General features: G+C 35.2%; 1 protein-coding gene across 2 annotated transcripts in view; it reads right to left on the bottom strand.

Moving 5' to 3' along the window:
• CUNH1orf185 (chromosome unknown C1orf185 homolog) overlaps positions 1–15,544 on the bottom strand; it is a 42,597-nt gene extending 27,053 nt beyond the window's left edge. Inside the window, exon 1 of one of the 2 annotated variants that reach the window (XM_032844130.1) lies at positions 15,526–15,544. In XM_032844130.1, coding sequence (XP_032700021.1) covers positions 15,526–15,541 — 16 coding nt within the window. In that variant the 5' untranslated portion in view covers positions 15,542–15,544. The other variant, XM_032844131.1, reaches the window with a different exon arrangement.
• Positions 15,545–18,184: the final 2,640 nt, after the last annotated feature.

Raw genomic sequence — 18,184 nt, 5'->3', positions numbered from 1 at the left:
ACAAATTTCAAGACAAGGTCTCATGGTTATTAGGGCCCAGGGTCCATATCTCTGACCCTGCCTCAATTTGATACCTAGATTTTGTTTGTTTTTGTACAGCTGTCACCTCCTTTTTTTTTTTTTAATCTAGCCTTCTCCTTTCCCAGTCTAGCTGTAAATTTTCAAATTATTTTTCCAGTATCAGTCTTTGCAGTCCTTCAATAAGACAATAAAATCTGTATTATCAATCACTATAAGAAGGTAGATGGAGGGTAATAAATAACAAATATGAGGAACTTTGTTTTTATCTCTATTTTATCCCAGGAACAATAAAAGATCATGGCCAAAAGCTAAATAAAAGCAATATAAAATAATAGCATATCACAGGTTTAAAATTGGAAAAGCCTATAGGAATTATGTGGTATAACTCCTTCATTTTACAGATGAAAAAATTGAGGTCTAGGTAAGAGAGGGAACTAAACTGAGATTAGGCAGCAGATTAAAGTCAGTCCTGTTTTTTTCTATTAACTTATCCCTACTACAAATCATCTTAATACTAGTATGTACTGAAAAGAATTAAGAATAAAGAATGCATGAGGTATTTATAGTCAGGTTGGTCAAGTATTCCTTAAGATTGTGAAATGTGAAACCTAACCATAAAGCAAGCTGTAGGAAGCTTTTGTAGAAAGCTATATAGAACATAAATGGCCTTAAAACAATTTAGTAGTACAGCTGACCCTTAAACAACATGAGAATTAGGGGTACCAACCTGTGTACACTCATAAATGCAGATATAATTTTTGACTCTGCCAACACCTAACTACTTATGTATATACATATATAAACAACAGCCTACTGTTAACCAGAAGCCTTACCAATAACATAAACAGTTGATTAACACATATTTTGTATGTTCTATGTATTTCATACTATAGTCTTACAATAAATAAACTAGAGAAAAGAAAATGTTATTAAGAAAATTATAAGGAGGAGAAAATACATCAATAGTCCTGTACTATGTTGAAAATCATCTACATATAAGTGGACCTGCACAATTCAAACACATATTGTTCAAGGGTCAACTGCATAGTACCTGGGAAAAAGAGTTTAAAGGTATAAAACTATAGAGAACAAACTGATGATGACCAGATGGGAGGATGGTTTAAATAGGTGATGGGAGTTAAGGATGCACTTGTGATGAGTGCTGGGTGTTGCATAGAAATGTTGAATCGCTAAATTGTACACCTGAAACTAATATTACACTGTAGTTAACTAACTGGAATTTAAATAAAATGAAACAATATGGGACCAGGGAGGGAGACAAACCATAAGAGACTCTTAATCTCAGGAAATAAACTGAGGGTTGCTGGGGGATAAGGGAGCGGGGGAGAGGGTGGTTGGGTTATGGACATTGGGGAAGGTGTGTGCTATGGTGAGTGCTGTGAATTTTGTAAGACTGATGAACCATAGACCTGTACCCCTAAAGCAAATAATATATTATATATTAATAAAAAAATTAAAACTAATGGAATATCTTTATGCATGAACATATTATAAGTTCCACTAAACATATGACATTATACTTTGTTGTTCCCATGTTTTTGTTGTTTCCTAAGTAATTTCCAGCTTCCAAGATAATGCCTCTCAAAGGGTTCAGAAAATGTGTACATTTGGGAATTAATGGTACCAAAATGTTATAGAAGGCTATTTATCAAAGTGACACTTATAATACAAAGAAAAAACCTTCTAAGTGCATATAAGGAAGGCAATTAAATAGCTTATGATGATGTTACATATGAAAAATACCATATTCTTTATTTAGTGCAGGGTTTCTCAACATCAATACTATTGATCTTTTGGATCAGATAATTTGTTGTAGGGATTGTCCTATGCGTTGTACGAAAGACGTCTCCAGGCAAATGTATTCTGGGGGCAAAACTGTCCCACTTGAGAATCACTGGCAGAGTGTTATAATGAAATATCATTATATCAGAAATATAATGAAATGCTTTTATCATTGATAAAAGCAAGATAGGTAAAATGCATATTTTTTAAATATTAAAGAGACACTGTCATACTCAAATATAAGATAAAAAAGATTTCTAGGGGCCCCTGGCCAGCTCAGTTGGAAGAACATGTGACTCTTGATCTTGGGGTCATGAGTTTGAGCCCCACATAGTGTGTAGAGATTAAATAAGTAAAACTATGGGAAAAAAGATAAAGATTCCTGGGGTGCCTGGGTGGCTCAGTGGGTTAAAGCCTCTGCATTTGGCTCAGGTCGTGGTCCCGGGGTCCTGAGATCGAGCCCCGCATTGGGCTCTCTGCTCAGTGGGGAGCCTGCTTCCTCCCTTCTCTCTCTCTGTCTGCCTCTCTGCCTACTTGTGATCTCTGTCTGTCAAATGAATAAATAAAATCTTAAAAAAATATATAAAGATTTCTATAGACAAAATAAATAAATAAAAGCAACACAGAGTATTAAGTATAGGCTAAACCCACAGGCATAATAAGAACTGAGATCTGGAAGCAAGAATTAGTTAGAAGAAGCAGAGAAAATCTCTGAGACAAGACCTAGACCAAATCATCCTTTGGCACTGTGAATGACTCTACATTAACAAAATCTCTGAGGGAGGGGTTTCCTGAACCACTAACAAAAAACCAAGAAGGAACCTTGGAAAATGAAAAATTCAAAAATTTTAAGATAAATTCTTTTTTGAACACAATTAATGAGATGAAATATAACACTGAGAAACTCATCTAATTACATAAAGGAATGAAAAATATAAGGAAATATAAGATTGGAAAAGATTAAGAGTACATAATATAAAAGTAATAGGGGTCCTAAAAGAAAAAATACAGGAGTAGTAGAGAAGTAATATTCAGGGAATTAACCTAAGAAGGATTTTACTTTAAAAAATTTTTTAATTTATATAGTAATATTCATTTACTTGTGTGTGTGCTGTTCTTTAAGTTTTGACAAATACAAAAATATGTCACAGCACCATAACCATCTTACGTGACACTTCATCACCTTCCAAAATTTCCTCAATACTGCCTCTTAGCAGCCAAGCACTGATAGCTAGCAACCATTGTTTATTTTCCATCCCTATTCTCCATCCTTATACTTTTGGCCTTTTCCGGAATTTCATATAAATGGAAGCATAAAGCATGTGGCCTTTTGAGTCTGGCTTTTTTCACTTAGCATAATGCTTCTGACATTCACCTACACTGCTGCATGTATCAGCAGTTTCTTTTTATTCCTGAGTAACATTCCACTTTACAGATGTACCACAGTTTTGTTTATTCCCCAGCTGAGACATTTGGTTGTTTCCAGTTTGGGGTTGTTAGATTAAAGCTACTATACTTTTTTTTTTTTTAAAGATTTTATTTATTTGAGAGAGAGAGAGAGCATGAAAGGGGCGAGGGGCAGAGGGAGAAGCCAGCTCCCTGATGAGCAGAGGGCCTGATGTGGGACTTGATCCTGGGACTCCAGGATCATGACCTGAGCCGAAGGCAGTTGCTTAACCAAGTGAGCCACCCAGATGCCCAAGCTACTATACTTTTGCATAAAGATGTTTGTTTGAACATATATTTTTATTTCATTAGGGTCATGTAGCAAACATATATTTAAATGTGTAAGAAACTGCCAAGCTGCCTTCCAAATTGTACCATCTTGCTTTCCCACTAGCATTATATGACAGTTTCACTTGCTCTGTATCATTGCCACCACTTGGTATTGTTAGTTTTATTTCAGTCATTCTAGTAGATGTACAGTGGTATCTCACTGTGGTTTTAATTTGCATATCCTTAATGAATAATGATGTCGAGCATCTTCGTATGTGCTTATTTGTCATCCACATGTCTTCTTCAGTGAAGTATTTGTTTAAATCTTTGTTGATATTTTAGAATTCCTCAAGTCCTTGGTCAGATATGTGATTTGGAAATATTTTCTCCAAGTCTATGGCTTGTCTTTTCAGTTCTCTTATGGGTGTCTTTCACAGAGAAAAACTTTTAAATTTTGGTAATGTCTAATTTATTAAGTTTTTCCTTGTATGGATTGTGCTATGGTATTATCTAAGAAATCTTTGCCTAACCCAGGCCACAGAGATTTTTCTCCTATGTTTTCCTATAAATGAGTTATAGTTTTATGTTTTACATTTAATTTATGATTCATTTTGAATTAATTTTTACATAAGGTATAATGCATGGGTCAAGTTCCTTTTCTTTTCTCCTTTGGGTATGTATATCTAGTGGTTCCAACACCATTTGCTAAAAAAACTATCCTTTCTTCACTGAGTTGCTTTTGCACCCTTGTCAAAAATTAAGTAGCTATATTTGTGTCAGTTTGTTTCTTGAATCTCTGTTCTGTCCCCTTGATATATATTGTCTATCCTTTTGCCAACAACAACAACAACAATAATAATAACTAACATTCATATAGTAAATACTCCCTGCCAGGCACTGTTCAGTGTATTAAATATTTAAACTCATTTAATTCTCACAACAACTCTGAGTTAAGTACTATTATTTCCTCATTTTACAGATGTAGAAACAACAGAAGCAAAATAAGGTTAAGAGACTTGTTTGAAGGCACACAACTACTACGGGAGGGAACAATAGTTATTGCTAAGGTCCTTCCTTATCTAGATTGGGTGGAGAATAGAGACCTTTAGATTACCTTTAGTTTTGTTAGAAAAAAATCAAGTAAGGATGCTAAATATTTAAGGATATCATAAAAAAGAATATCGAAATGGTCAATAAATGTATGAAAACTTCATTAACTATTAGGAAAGTTCTAATTAAACCACGAGATAACAACGACTCTATATGATGCCTAAGATGAAAAAGACAGAAAATGTCAATTGTTGCCAAGGAGGCAGAGTAACCTGAACTCTTATTTACTATCAGAGCAAATGGAGTTTTGTACAATACTTTGGAAAACTGTTTGGCTCTATATTAAAGCTGAACAGATGCATAGCCATGACCTAACAATTTCTAGACATATACCAAAATGAAATGCATTCAGAAAAGTATGTACTAGAATGTTTATAGCATCTCTATTTAAGAAAGCCACAAATTAGAAACTATACAAATGCCCATCAATAGTTGAATGAATGAATTTTTAAAAATTGACTTAAGAAAAAAAATATTCTATAAATGGAAAAGAATAGATTACAACTATTTCAAAATAATGTTGGGCAAAAGAAGGCCAACCTAAAATTCAAACACAGGTATTTGGGACGTTCAAGAATGCTGGCAATGTTCAGTTTCTTGAGCTAGGGGCTGGTCACAAAGGTGTGTTCAGTGAAAATTCATCAAGGTTAACACTTAAGACTTATGAATAAGCAAGATATGTATGCATCAGCATGAATAGAACTGAAAAACATAATGTTCGGTGCAAAAAGAAATTCCCCTAAATCTGTATTCAATTACTCCAATTATGTATTGATTCAATGTATACACATTTAAAAAAAACACAAAATAATAATATTTTTTTAAAAAATTACTGTAATAGAAGCATTAAAATACATTAAATTCATGATATTTGTTGTGTCTGGAGAGAGAATGAAGGGAATGGGACTAAGGATAGAACATAAATAGACTCTATCTGTAATGTTTTATTTCTTTAAAAAATTAAAGATCTGAAGCTTACATGACCAAAAATATGTATTTAGTAGATTACCTGAGTGTTTATTATCCTTTGTCCTTTTCCTATTTCTTTTCACTTTTCTGGTTTTCTCAAATATTAAAAAAATATATAAAAATAATGTAATTTCAATTTTGTAAAGAAAGAAAGAGGAGAAACATTTGTATAAGGAAGATAATTAACAGTGGTTATCCCTGGAGTAAGGGCCTATAGTTACAATTTTCCACTCTAGACTTTGTGTGTGTGTGTATTTTCTACCATGAATATCTTAGAAAAATCACAAAAAAAATTTTTTAGAGTTTCTTATGTAATTCCTGACACCTTTACTTAGGTGCTACAAGTTTCCTTGCAGAACTTTATTGGTATCACTGTGATTATAGCCCACTTACCTGTCGCCCCTGAAGATCTCTGCCCTGCTCTATCTTTTATTTTTTTCTTTCTTTTCTCTTTTTTACCAAATCTCCATTAGGGAAGAAAATAGGTGTGATTAGTACACCGTCATAGTCCCTGGTTTAAACAGGTCATTTACATCTCAGGGAAATCCCAATCAGGTATAAAGAATCTCAGTTTCCAAAACACTTTACCAAGAGAAAGACAAATTTCAAATTCATTAATACCTTCAACAAGTCACACATTCTCTCTAAATCAATCTGTAAAATGAAAAGGTTGGACTCTGTAATCATTAAGATCCCCTTCTCACTTTAAAGTTTTAGTCAATACATATAAAAAAGTAGTATTTTTACTTTTTTGATAATGCTCTTAATCCTATCTAAAGTAAGGGCTCTATTAGGGTGCCTGGGTGGCTTCAGTTGGTTGAGCAGCAGGCTCTTGATTTTGGCTCTGGTCATGATCTCAGGGTCCTGGAATTGAGCCTTGCTTTGGGCTCTGCACTCAGCAGGGAATCTGTCTGAGGATTCTTCTCTCCCTCTCCATCTGCCCCTCCCCTCCCACTCATGTATGTGCATGTGCATGCTCTCACTCTAAAAATAAATAAATCATAAATAAATTAATTAATGACTCCTCTATCATATCACCTTCTTTGTCTTTAATAATTATTATTATAAATAATTTTCTTTCCTGGTTTATTGTCTGTTCTGTCTTCCTCTACCAGAAGATAAATCTTTTTCATTATTATATTCTTAGAGTTTAGAATAATGACTGGTTACTCGAGAAATGATTGAATATTCAATAAATGAATGATAGGCACTATGCTAAATGCTAGTATTATAAAAATGAAAAAATAACTATGTTGTTTATAATATAAGTACGTATGTAGGAAGGTCATACATGTGAAAAGGGATAAATGCAATTATAAAGTATATATGTGTTATTATGGGAGAAAAAAGGACAGAATGTGGATACAGAAGATTTATAAAAAGGAGAAATTTTGAAAAGCTCCATAGTTTAGTTAAACATTGCCTGAGAACTTTCTATTGCTAAACCTTTGCGAAGAATTGGTGATTAAAAGATAAATAACACATGATCACAGAGTTTATAATCTGCAGGAGACAAGACACTTAAATGGATATATTCATTACCATATTCTAAGTGATATGATAACAACCTTTTGACAGTGCTAAGACAACAGAGGAGTTTGACCAAGTGCAGGTATAGTCCTAGAGATAATACCTGAGCTCAATCTTACAGACTAAGTAAGAGATAGCTAGGTAAGAACATTAAGTCTTCTTTTTTTAAAGACTTTATTTATGTATTTGATAGAGTGAGTGAGAGAAAGAGCACAAGTAGGGGACAGAAGCAGAGGGAGAAGTAGGCTCCCCACTGAGCAGGGAGCCCAATGCACGGTTTGATCCCAGGACCCTGAGAACATGACCTGAGCCGAAGATAGCCAGCTTAATTGTCTGAGCCATCCAGGCACTCCAAGAACAGTAAGTCTTAAATCAGGTTATGATTCTTCCATCTTAAAATTAATAAAACTCTCTCCTGGCAGCACCCTCCAGCTTACAATTGATCTTTTTTTACCCCCTACCAATGAGAATTCCTACTTCTTCACATCTATTTCCAAGGCCATTAATAACTTCATTAACACAAAAATCAAAACTGGCCACTCTCTTTTGCCTTTGCATCAGTAAACTAAAATCACTTAGTATTCTTTCCATTTATGTATCTATACATTTATTGCCTTTGTAGGTCCCTCTTTGTTTGCCCATCTATCCTTTAACATATGTATCCATATCTAAATATATTCTTTATATTGATATAAATGTATGTATGTATATATCTGTCTAGATTTAGGTAGATACATTAAAGGATATACAGATGGATATATAGAGGTATTTAAAGGATATAGATAGATATGGATGCTACCTATATACACCTATCTCTATAACTTTCCCCAGATTTATTAGGTATTTGTGTCAGAGTGTTTTCAGATTATTTTTTGCAATAGTTCTAGAACTACAAGTCCTGTTTTATTTTTTCCTTTTCTTTTTGTTATGTTATGTTAGTCACCATACAGTATATCATTAGTTTTTGATGTAGTGTTCCATGATTCATTGTTGTGTATAGCACTCAGTACTCCATGCAATACGTGCCCTCCTTAATACTCATCACTGGGCTAACTCATTCCCCCATCCCCTTTCCCTCTAAAACCCTCATTTGGTTTATCAGAGTCCACAGTCTTATGGTTTGTCTCCTCCTCCAATTCCCCCCCTTCATTTTTCCCTTCCTTCTCCTAATGTCCTCCATGCTATTCCTTATGTTCCACAAATAAGTGAAACCATATGATAATTGACTTTCTCTGCTTGATATTTCACGTAGCATAATCTCCTCCAGTCCCATCCATGTTGATGCAAAAGTTGGGTATTCATCCTTTCTGATGGCTGAATAATATTCCATTGAATATACCGACTATACCTTCTTTATCCATTCATCTGTTGAAGGGCACCTTGGCTCTTTCCACAGTTTGGCTATTGTGGACATTGCTGCTATGAACATTGGGGTGCATATGGCCCTTCTTTTCACTACATCTTTATCTTTGGGGTAAACACCCCATGGTGCAATTCTTCGGTCATAGGGTAAGCTCTATTTTTAATTTTCTGAGGAAACTCCCCAGTGTTTTCCAAAGTGGCTGTATCAACTTGGTTCTCACCAACATGTAAGAGGGTTCTCCTTTCTCCACAACCTCTTCAACATTTGTTGTTTCTTGTCAATGTTTGCCATTCTAACTGGTGTAAGGTGGTATATCTCAGTGGGTTTTGGATTTGAATTTCCCTGGTAGCTAGTGATGTTGAACACTTTTTCATGTATCTGTTGGCCATTTGTATGTGTTCTTTTGAGAAGTGTCTGCTCATGTCTTCTGCCTATTTTCTGACTTGATTATCTGTTTTTTTGGGTGGTGAGTTTCAGAAGTTCTTTATAGATCTTGAATAGCAGCCCTTTGTCTGTAGCGTTGTTTGCAATTATCTTCTCCCATTCTGTGGGTTGCCCCACAGACTGTTTCCTTTGCTGTGCAGAGCCTTTTATCTTGATGAAGTCCCAAAAGTTCATTTTCACTTTTGTTTCCCTGGCCTTTGGAGACGTGTCTTGAAAGAAGTTGCTGTGACTGATGTCGAAAAAGGTTACTTCCTATGTTCTCCTCTAGGATTTTGATGGATTCCTGTCTCACATTGAGGTCTTTCCTCCATTTAGAGTTTATCTTTGTGTATGGTATAGGAAAATGATCAAGTTTCATTCTTCTGTATATAGATGTCCCATTTTCCCAGCACCATTTATTGAAGAGACTGTCTTCCTTCCATTGGATATTTTTTCCTACTTTGTCAAAGATTATTTGACCACAGACTTGAGAGTCCATATGTGGGCTCTCTATTTTGTTCCACTGGCCTATGTGTCCATTTTTGTGCCAGTACCATGCTGTGTTGGTGATCACAGCTTTGTAATATAGCTTGAAATCTGGCAACATGATGCCCCCAGCTTTGTTTTTCTTTTTCAACATTTCCTTGTGATTTGGAGGTCTTTTCTGGTTCCATACAAATTTTAGTATAATTTGTTCCAGCACTTTGAAAAATGCCATTGGTATTTTGACCAGAATGTCATTAGAAGTATAGATTGCTCTGGGCAGCACAGACATTTTAACAATGTTTATTCTTCCAATGCATGAGCATGGAATATTTTTCCATCTTTTTGTGTTTTCTTCAATTTCATTAATGAGTGGTCTGTAGCTCCTAGGGTATGAATTCTTTACCTCGTTGGTTAAGTTTATTCCAAGGTATCTTATGGTTTTCAGTGCTATTATAAATGGAATCAGTTCTCTAATTTCTCTTTCTACAGTTACATTGTTAGTGTTTAAGAAAGCAAATGTTTTCTGTGGATCGATTTTGTATCCTGCCACATTACTGAATTGCTGAATGAGTTCTAGTAATTTGGGGATGGAGTCTTTTGGGTTTACATAAAGTATCATGTCATCTGCAAAGAGAGAGAGTTTGACTTCTTTTTTGCCAATTTGAACACCTTTTCTTTTTGTTGTCTGACTGCTGTTGCTAGGACTTCTAATACTATGTTGAACAGTAATGGTGAGAGTGGTCAACCTTATTGTATTCCTGATTCCAATAGGAAGGCTCACAGCTTTTCATTCATTGAGAATGTTATTTGCTGAGTTTTTCATAGATGGATCTTATGAAATTGAGGAATGATTCCTTTATCTCTATACTCTGAAGAGTTTTAATCAGGAAAGGATGCTGTATTTAGTCAAATGATTTTTCTGCATCAATTGGGAGGACCATAAGGTTCTTCTTCATCCTCTCATTAATATGTTCTATCACATTCATTGATTTGTGAATGCTGAACCACACTTGCATCCTAGAGATAAATCCCACTTGATCATGCTGAATAATCCTTTTAATGTACTGTTGGATCCTATTAGCTAGGATCTTGCTGAGAATTTTGGCATCCATAATCACCAGGGATATCGGTCTATAATTCTCCTTTTTGATGGGGTCTTTGCCTGGTTTGGGGATCAAGGTAATGCTGGCCTCATAGAATGAGTCTGGAACTTTTCCTTCTGTTTCTATTTTTTGAAACAGCTTCAGGAGAATACATACTAATTCTTCTTTGAATATCTGGTAGAATTCCCCAGGGAATCCATCGGTTCCTGGACTCTTGTTTTTTTGGGAGGTTTTTGATCACTGCTTTAATTTCATTACTGGTTATTAGTCTATTCAGGTTGTCAATTTCTTCCTGTTTCAGTCTTGGTAGTTTATAGGTTTCCAGGAATGCATCAATTTCTTCCAGGTTGCTTAATTGATTGGCATGTAGTTATTGGTAATAATTTCTGATAACTGTTTCTATATCCTTGGTGTTAGTCATGATCTCTCTCCTTTCATTCATAATTTTATTAATTTGGGTCTTTTATCTTTTCTTTTGCGTAAGTATGGCCAGTGGTTTATTGATCTTACTAATTATTTCAAAGAACCAGCTTCTAGTTTCATTGGTATGTTCTACTATATTTCTCATCATATTCATTGATCTCTGCTCTAATCTTAACTATTTCTCTTCTTGTGTGTGGGTTAGGCTTAATTTGTTGTTCATTCTCCAGTTCTTCAAGGTGTAAAGATAGTTTGTGTATTCAGGATTTTTCTATTTTTTTTTTTTTTGAGTGAAGTTTGGATGGCTGTGTATTTCCCCCTTAGGACTGCCTTTGCTATATCACATAAGTTTTGGACCTATGTGTTTTCATTCTCATTAGCTTTCATGAATTGTTTAAGTTCTTCTTTGATTTCCTGGTTGACCCAAACATCTTTTAAGCAGGATGGTCTTTAATTTCCAAGTGTTTGAATTTCTTCTAAACTTTTTCTTATGACTGAGTTCCAGTTTCAAAGCACTGTGGTCTGAGAATATGCAGGGGAAAATCTCAGTCTTTTGGTACTGGTTGAGACCTGATTTGTGACCCAGTATATAGTCTATTCTAGAGAAAGTTCCATGTGCACTTGAGAAGAATGAGTATTCCGTTGTTTTAGGGTGTAATGTTCTGTATAGATCTATGAGGTCCATCTGGTCCAGTGTGTCATTCAAAGCTCTTGTTTGTTTGTTGATTTTCTGCTTAGGTGATCTGTCTATTGCTGAGAGTGGAGTGTTGAGGTCTCCCACTATTAATGTATTATTATTAATATGTCTCTTCATTTTGGTTAACAGTTGGCTTATGTAGTTGGCTGCTTCCATGTTGGGAGCATAGATATTTACAACTGTTAGATCTTCTTGTTGGATAACCCTTTAAGAATGATATAGTGTCTTTCTGTTTGTCTGATATGAGAATTGCTACCCCAGCTTTCTTTTGAGGTCCATTGGCATGAAAATTCTCTATCCCTTCACTTTTAGTCTGGATGTATCTTTAGGTTCAAAACGAGTCTCTTGTAGACAGCATATGGATGGGTCCTGTCTTTTTATCCAATCTGCAACCCTGTGCTGTTTTGTGGGAGCATTTAGGTCGTTCATGTTGAGAGTGATTATTGAAAGATATGATTTTATTGTCATCATGTTGCCTGTGAAGTCCTTGTTTCTATAGACTGTCTCTGTAAATTTCTGTTCTATATCACTCTTGGGGTATTTCTCCTTTTATAGAGCCCCCCTTAGTATTTCTTTCAGTGCCGGCTTAGTGGTCACATATTCTTTCAGTTGCTGTCTGTCCTGGAAGCTCTTTATCTCTCCATCCATTCTGAATGACAGCCTTGCTGGGTAAAGTATTCTTGGAAGCATGTTCTTCTCATTTAGTACCCTGAATACGTCTTGCCAGTCCTTTCTGGCCTCCCAGGTCTCTGGAGACAGGTCTGACACTATCCTGATGTTCCTCCCTCTGTAGGTAAGGAATCTCTTCCCCTTAACTGCCCTTAAAATGATTTCCTTGGTTCTAAGATTTGCGAGTTTTACTATTACATGCCAGGCTGTTGGTCTGTTCTCCTTGATCTTGGGAGGAGTCCTCTCTGCTTCTAGGACACAAATGCTTGTTTCATTCCCCAGATTAAGGAAGTTCTCGGCTACAATTTGCTCAAATATATCCTCTAGTCCTCTCTCTCTCTCCACCCCCTCAGGGATCCCAATAATTCTGACATTGAAATGTTTCATGGTGTCACTTATTTCTCTAACTCTGTTTTCATGGATTTTAAGCTATTTGTTCCAGGCCTCCTCCTGTTCCCTCTTTTCTATCAGTTTGTCTTCTAGATCACTAATTCATTCTTCTACCTTGTTTACCCTGGCTGTTAGAGTATCTAGATTAGATTGGATCTCACTGATAGCATTTTTAAGTTCTGCCAGATTAGCTCTCATTTCTGCCCTTAGAAAATCTATGATGCCATTAGTGGTTTTTTCATCCTAGCTATTGTCTTCATAACTGTTACCTGGAAGTCTATTCCTGTCATCTTCCTTATATCCATAAGCATTAGTTCTGTGGCAGGGCTCACAATCTCTGAATCTTTCCTCTGTTGGAGGTTCTTCCTCTTAGTCATTCTTTTGAGTGGTAGTTCAGAGACTGTACAGAGTCCAAATTATTGGCCACAACCCAAGCAAGATGCACCTGTTTTATAGGGACCTTAGGGTTGTTGGCCTCTTCTTCTTCTAGTGTGTCTTCTGGGGGAGGGGCCTGCAGCACTGTTACTCATACAACCTTGTTTGGGCAGAGTTGCCCTGCCCCCTGTGAGGGGAGGATGGGCTCAGTGAAAACTGGTTTTGGGGGGCTTTTGTTCTCTGGCAGCTTTCTGTGTTCTCTTCTGAGAGAGCAGAAGTGACTGTATCCAAACCTCTGTCTCAGAACAGAGAGATTACTGCTCTCCACTGAGTACTCTAGGCCACACTATCTCCATTTCTCTCTGTGTTGCTAAAAAACCACAAGTCCTGGATCGTGTGCCCCAGAGTAGCACTCCCAGGCCTCACTTCCAAGTTCAGGCATGTCTCTGCCCTTTGCGCTCTAAAACTGCAAGCTGCCCCCAGATCACAGGTGTGCCCCTCCAGCTCCAGGTTTCAATCTGGGGGGCTGCCCTAAAGTCCTTTCCCTACCACTACCAGTCTCTTAGTCTGTGCCAGTCCCTAACATGGGAGGCTTTTGCACTCCAGTGGCACAGGATCCCTGAGGCTCCCTCCCCATTCTGTTTATCTTCTGATATCTGCCCACAGAATCACAGCTCCACATTTCATGCCTCAAGACCAATTGTCAGAAATATTCTGTTTGTAGAGACCCATATCTTCTTACATCTCAGGCTGATTTTGTGGGTGCTCAGAATGGTCTGGTAGATATCCAGCTCAATTCAGGGGACTGGTTGAAATAGGGTCCCCTAGTCCTCCACCATCTTTTCTCTTGTCTTTGTTTTATTTTTTGAATCTTCATGAATTACCTGTTTATTATACTCTTTTGGAATTTTGCCAGATTTCAATCTCAGGTTTACTCCAATTCAACAAAAATCTTTTTTTTTTTTTAAGATTTTATGTATTTATTTGAGAGAGAGCATGAGCAAGTGGGGGAGGAGCAGAAGGGGAGGGAGAGGAAGGGGAAGGAAGAATCTCAAGCAGACTCTGTGTTGAGTGTGGAGCCCCATATGGGGCTTGATCTGACAACTCTGAGATCATGACCCAAGCCAAAACCAAGAGTTGGCCCATTAACTGACAGAGCCAACCAGGCACCCCATCAACAAAAATCTTTTAAACACCAAATATGCGTAGAATATTGTTTCAGATATCAAGTGAGGGATAAAAAGCCATTTAAATAAGAATGAATCCTTGCCCTAAAGGTTTAAAAATCTATAATGAGATATAAGCAAGGCTCATATGCAACCAGTATAAAAAGTTGACCATACTTTTTTACTTGGTATTTGTTCAGAGTGGTTATAAGACTAATTAGATCTGTTTGTGAATATAGTAAAGTTACTTATTGTGATGGCTGGACTTTAATGTTCTGATTTGAAAAATGGTAGTCATACTATCTATCTTACACAACTATAATTATAAATAAATAAGATAATGTTGCAAGGAATTAATAACATGTAAAAAACCAGGAAGACATCTCAAACTTAATGTGCATATACCAGGGCATAAAGCAAGACTCTGTATAAGTTTTATAGAATCATTATTACATATACCACATTCTCTGAAAATAATGAAATTAATTTTGAAATTAATAACCTAATATATACCCTAAGAAAAGCTCCTATACCTGTGGAAATTTAAAATCACACTGTAAATTACTCATGCTTTAAAGAAGAAATCAGTGGAAATTTGAAAATACATAGAAATAATCAATAATGATATGTACAAATACTTGTAGCAACAATGCTGGAGCCAAATTTAAGGGGAATATATGGTCCTAAATGCATATATTAGAAAAGAAAGCTGAAAAATAATGAGCTTATCATTCAAATTATAAGTTGAAAAAGACCAGCAAAATAAGCCCAAGTAACGTAGAGAAAAGAAATAATGAACAGAAATTAATAGGATAAAAATTAAGATTCTTGGTAAAGACTAACAAGATTGAATAAAGCTCTAGTTAGATTAAAAACCAAGTAAAAAAGAAGTATAAATAAACAATATTTAAAATGAAGAAAGAACATAATTACAATTACAGCAGAGTTTAAAATAAGAAAATACTTCAAATTTATGGTAATACATTTTAAAACTTTTACAAAATTATATATACCTAAAAAGTAACTTACAAAAAATGACTCAAGAATAGAAAACCTAAATCAACATGTATCCATTAAACAATCAGCAGTTACAAAATTTCCCCTAAAGAAAAGAGCAGGCCCCAATAACTTTATAATTTCTACTGTATACCCATGATTCAAGTATTTCTTATCTTATACAAGCTCTTCCAGAAAATACAAAGAGATTGCTGGTTGTTTGTCCAAATACATTTTCCTCTTCTTCCCCGGCAAAAAGCTAGACTACCATGTCCCAGCTTCACATACCATTAGGTGAAGCCATATGACTGAGTTCTAACCAATAGAATTTAAATAGAAGTGATGTCATAAAAACCTCTCAAGCACCTTTCTCCATGTTCTTTCTCCTTTTAGCTATGACTAGAATGGAAATCATCCCCAGGGAACTTTGGAGCCATGTGTCACCATGGATCTAATTAACATTCATAGAACACTCAACCCAAATAAAATGAAAATACAACATTATCAGGATTTGTGGGATGCCACTAAACCAGAACTTAGGTGAAATTTTACACCAAAACCTGCAATATTAGGGGGAAATGTGTGAAAAACCTTAAAAACTAAAGTAGAGCAGATTAAGCCTAAAATAAACAGAAGAAAAAGGATATTAAAAACTAAAGTGAAAACCAATGAAATAGAAAACAAAACAATCCAGGTGGTAAAAAACTTGTAGTAGATATGCAAAAAATAAAAAAAGAATCCAAGTATATCACTATAGAAAGCCAACAACACATGGAAGAGAGAAGAAAGCACCTAGAAAATCTATGGAAACAATCATAAAACAATAAAAAATGACAATTAAATACATATCTATCAATAATTACTTTGACTGTAAATGGACTAACTGCTCCAATCAAAAGACATAGGGTGAAAAAGTGGATTAAAAAAAGAAAGACCCATCTATAGGCGTCCTATGAGAGACTTATTTCAGAACTAAAGACACCTAAAGACTGCAAGTGTGGATATAGAGAAACATTCTTCATGCAAATGGATGTCAAAAGAAAGCCAGAGTAACAATACTTACACTGGACAAAATAGACTTTAAAACAAAGACTGTAACAAGAGAAAAGAAGGACACTATATCAGAACAATCTATTAAGAAGATGTAACAATTATAAATATTTATGCATCCAATATGAGAGCACCCAAATACACAAAACAGGTAATAGCAAAATAAAGAAAATAATTGATAATAATACAATAATAGTAGGGGACTTTAATACCCCACTTACACTGATGGACAGATCACCCAAACATAAAATAAACAAGGAAACAGTGGTTTTAAATGACACACTGGACCAAATGGAGTTAACAGATACATTCAGAACACTCCATCCTAAAGCAGCAGAATACACATTCTTTTCAAGTGCACATAGAACGTTCTCCAGAAGAGATCAAATATTAGGCCACAAGATAAGTCTCAAAATTGAAAAATATCAAAGTCATACCATGCATCATTTCTGACCACTATGCTATGAAACTAGAAATTAACCATGAAAAAATGTGGAAGGACCACAAATACATGGTGGTTAAATAACATGATACTAAACAATGAATGGGTCAACCACCAACTAAAAGAAGAAATTAAAGATTAGAGGGAAACAAATGAAAATGAAAACACAACAATCCCAAATCTTTGGGATACAGCAAAAACAATTCTAAGAAGGAAGTAAATAGCAACACAGGCATACCTCAAGAGGAAAGAAAAATCTCAAAAAATCTAACCTTATATCTAAAGGAGCTAGAAAAAGAACAAACAAAACCCAAAACCAGCAAAAGGAAAAGACATAATAATATTAGAGCAAAAATAAGTGATATAGAAACTAAAAACAAAACAAAAACAAAAACAAAAAACCACAATAGAACAGACCAATGAAAACAGGAACTGGTTCTTTGAAAAGATCAACAAAATTGATAAACCTTTAGACAGACTTTTCAAAAGAGAAAGAGAAAGAGCTAGCGAAAGGAAGAAAGAGACAGGACCCTAATAAAATTACTAATAAAAGAGGAGAAATAACAATGAACACCACAGAAATATAAACAATTGTAACTGAGTATTATGAAAATCTACATGCCAAAAAACTGAACAACTCAGACAAAATGTATAATGTCCTAGAAATATATAATCTGCCAAAACTAAAGTAGGAAGAAATAGAAAATTTGAATAGATCTATTACCAGCAATGAAATTGAATCAGTAATAAAAAAACTCCCCAAAACTAAGGGTCCAGGATCAGGCAGCTTCACAGGTAAATTCTACCAAACATTTACAGAGAGCAAATACCTATTTCTTCTCAAACTATTCAAAAAAAATAGAAATGGAAGGAAAACTTCCAAATTCTTTCTATGAGGCCAGCATTACCCTGATACCAATACCAGATAAAGAAATCACCAAAAAAGAAGAACTATAGTTCAATATCTCTGATGAACATCGATGAAAAATCTCAGCAAAATATTAGCAAACTGAATCCAACAATACATTAAAAAAAATCATTTATGATGATCAAGATCAAGTGGAATTTACTCTGGGGATGCAAGGATGGTTCAATATAGATAAAACAATATAATATGTCTCATCAATAAAAGAAAGGACAAAAAACATAGGATCGTTTCTTTTTTAAAGTTTTTATTTATATTCTAGTTAGTTAACATTCAGTATAATATTAGTTTCAGGCATAAAATATAGTGATTCAACACTTCCATACAACACCTAGTGCTCATCACAACAAGTGAACTCCTTAATCCCCATCATCTATTTAACCCTCCCCGCCTACCCACTTCCATTCTGGTAACCATCACATTGTTCTCCACAGTTAACAGACTGTTTCTTAGTTTGTGTGTGTGTTTCTCTCTTTCCCTTCACTCATTTGTTTTGTTTCTTAAATTCCACATATTTGTGGAATCATATA

This window comes from Lontra canadensis, unplaced genomic scaffold (genome assembly GCF_010015895.1).
Source record: "Lontra canadensis isolate GAN:19392208 unplaced genomic scaffold, GSC_riverotter_1.0 scaffold148, whole genome shotgun sequence".
In the NCBI taxonomy this organism is placed as follows: domain Eukaryota; kingdom Metazoa; phylum Chordata; class Mammalia; order Carnivora; family Mustelidae; genus Lontra; species Lontra canadensis.
The sequence above is the reverse complement of the archived record's forward strand: the minus strand, read 5'-3'. Positions and strand labels throughout refer to the sequence as shown.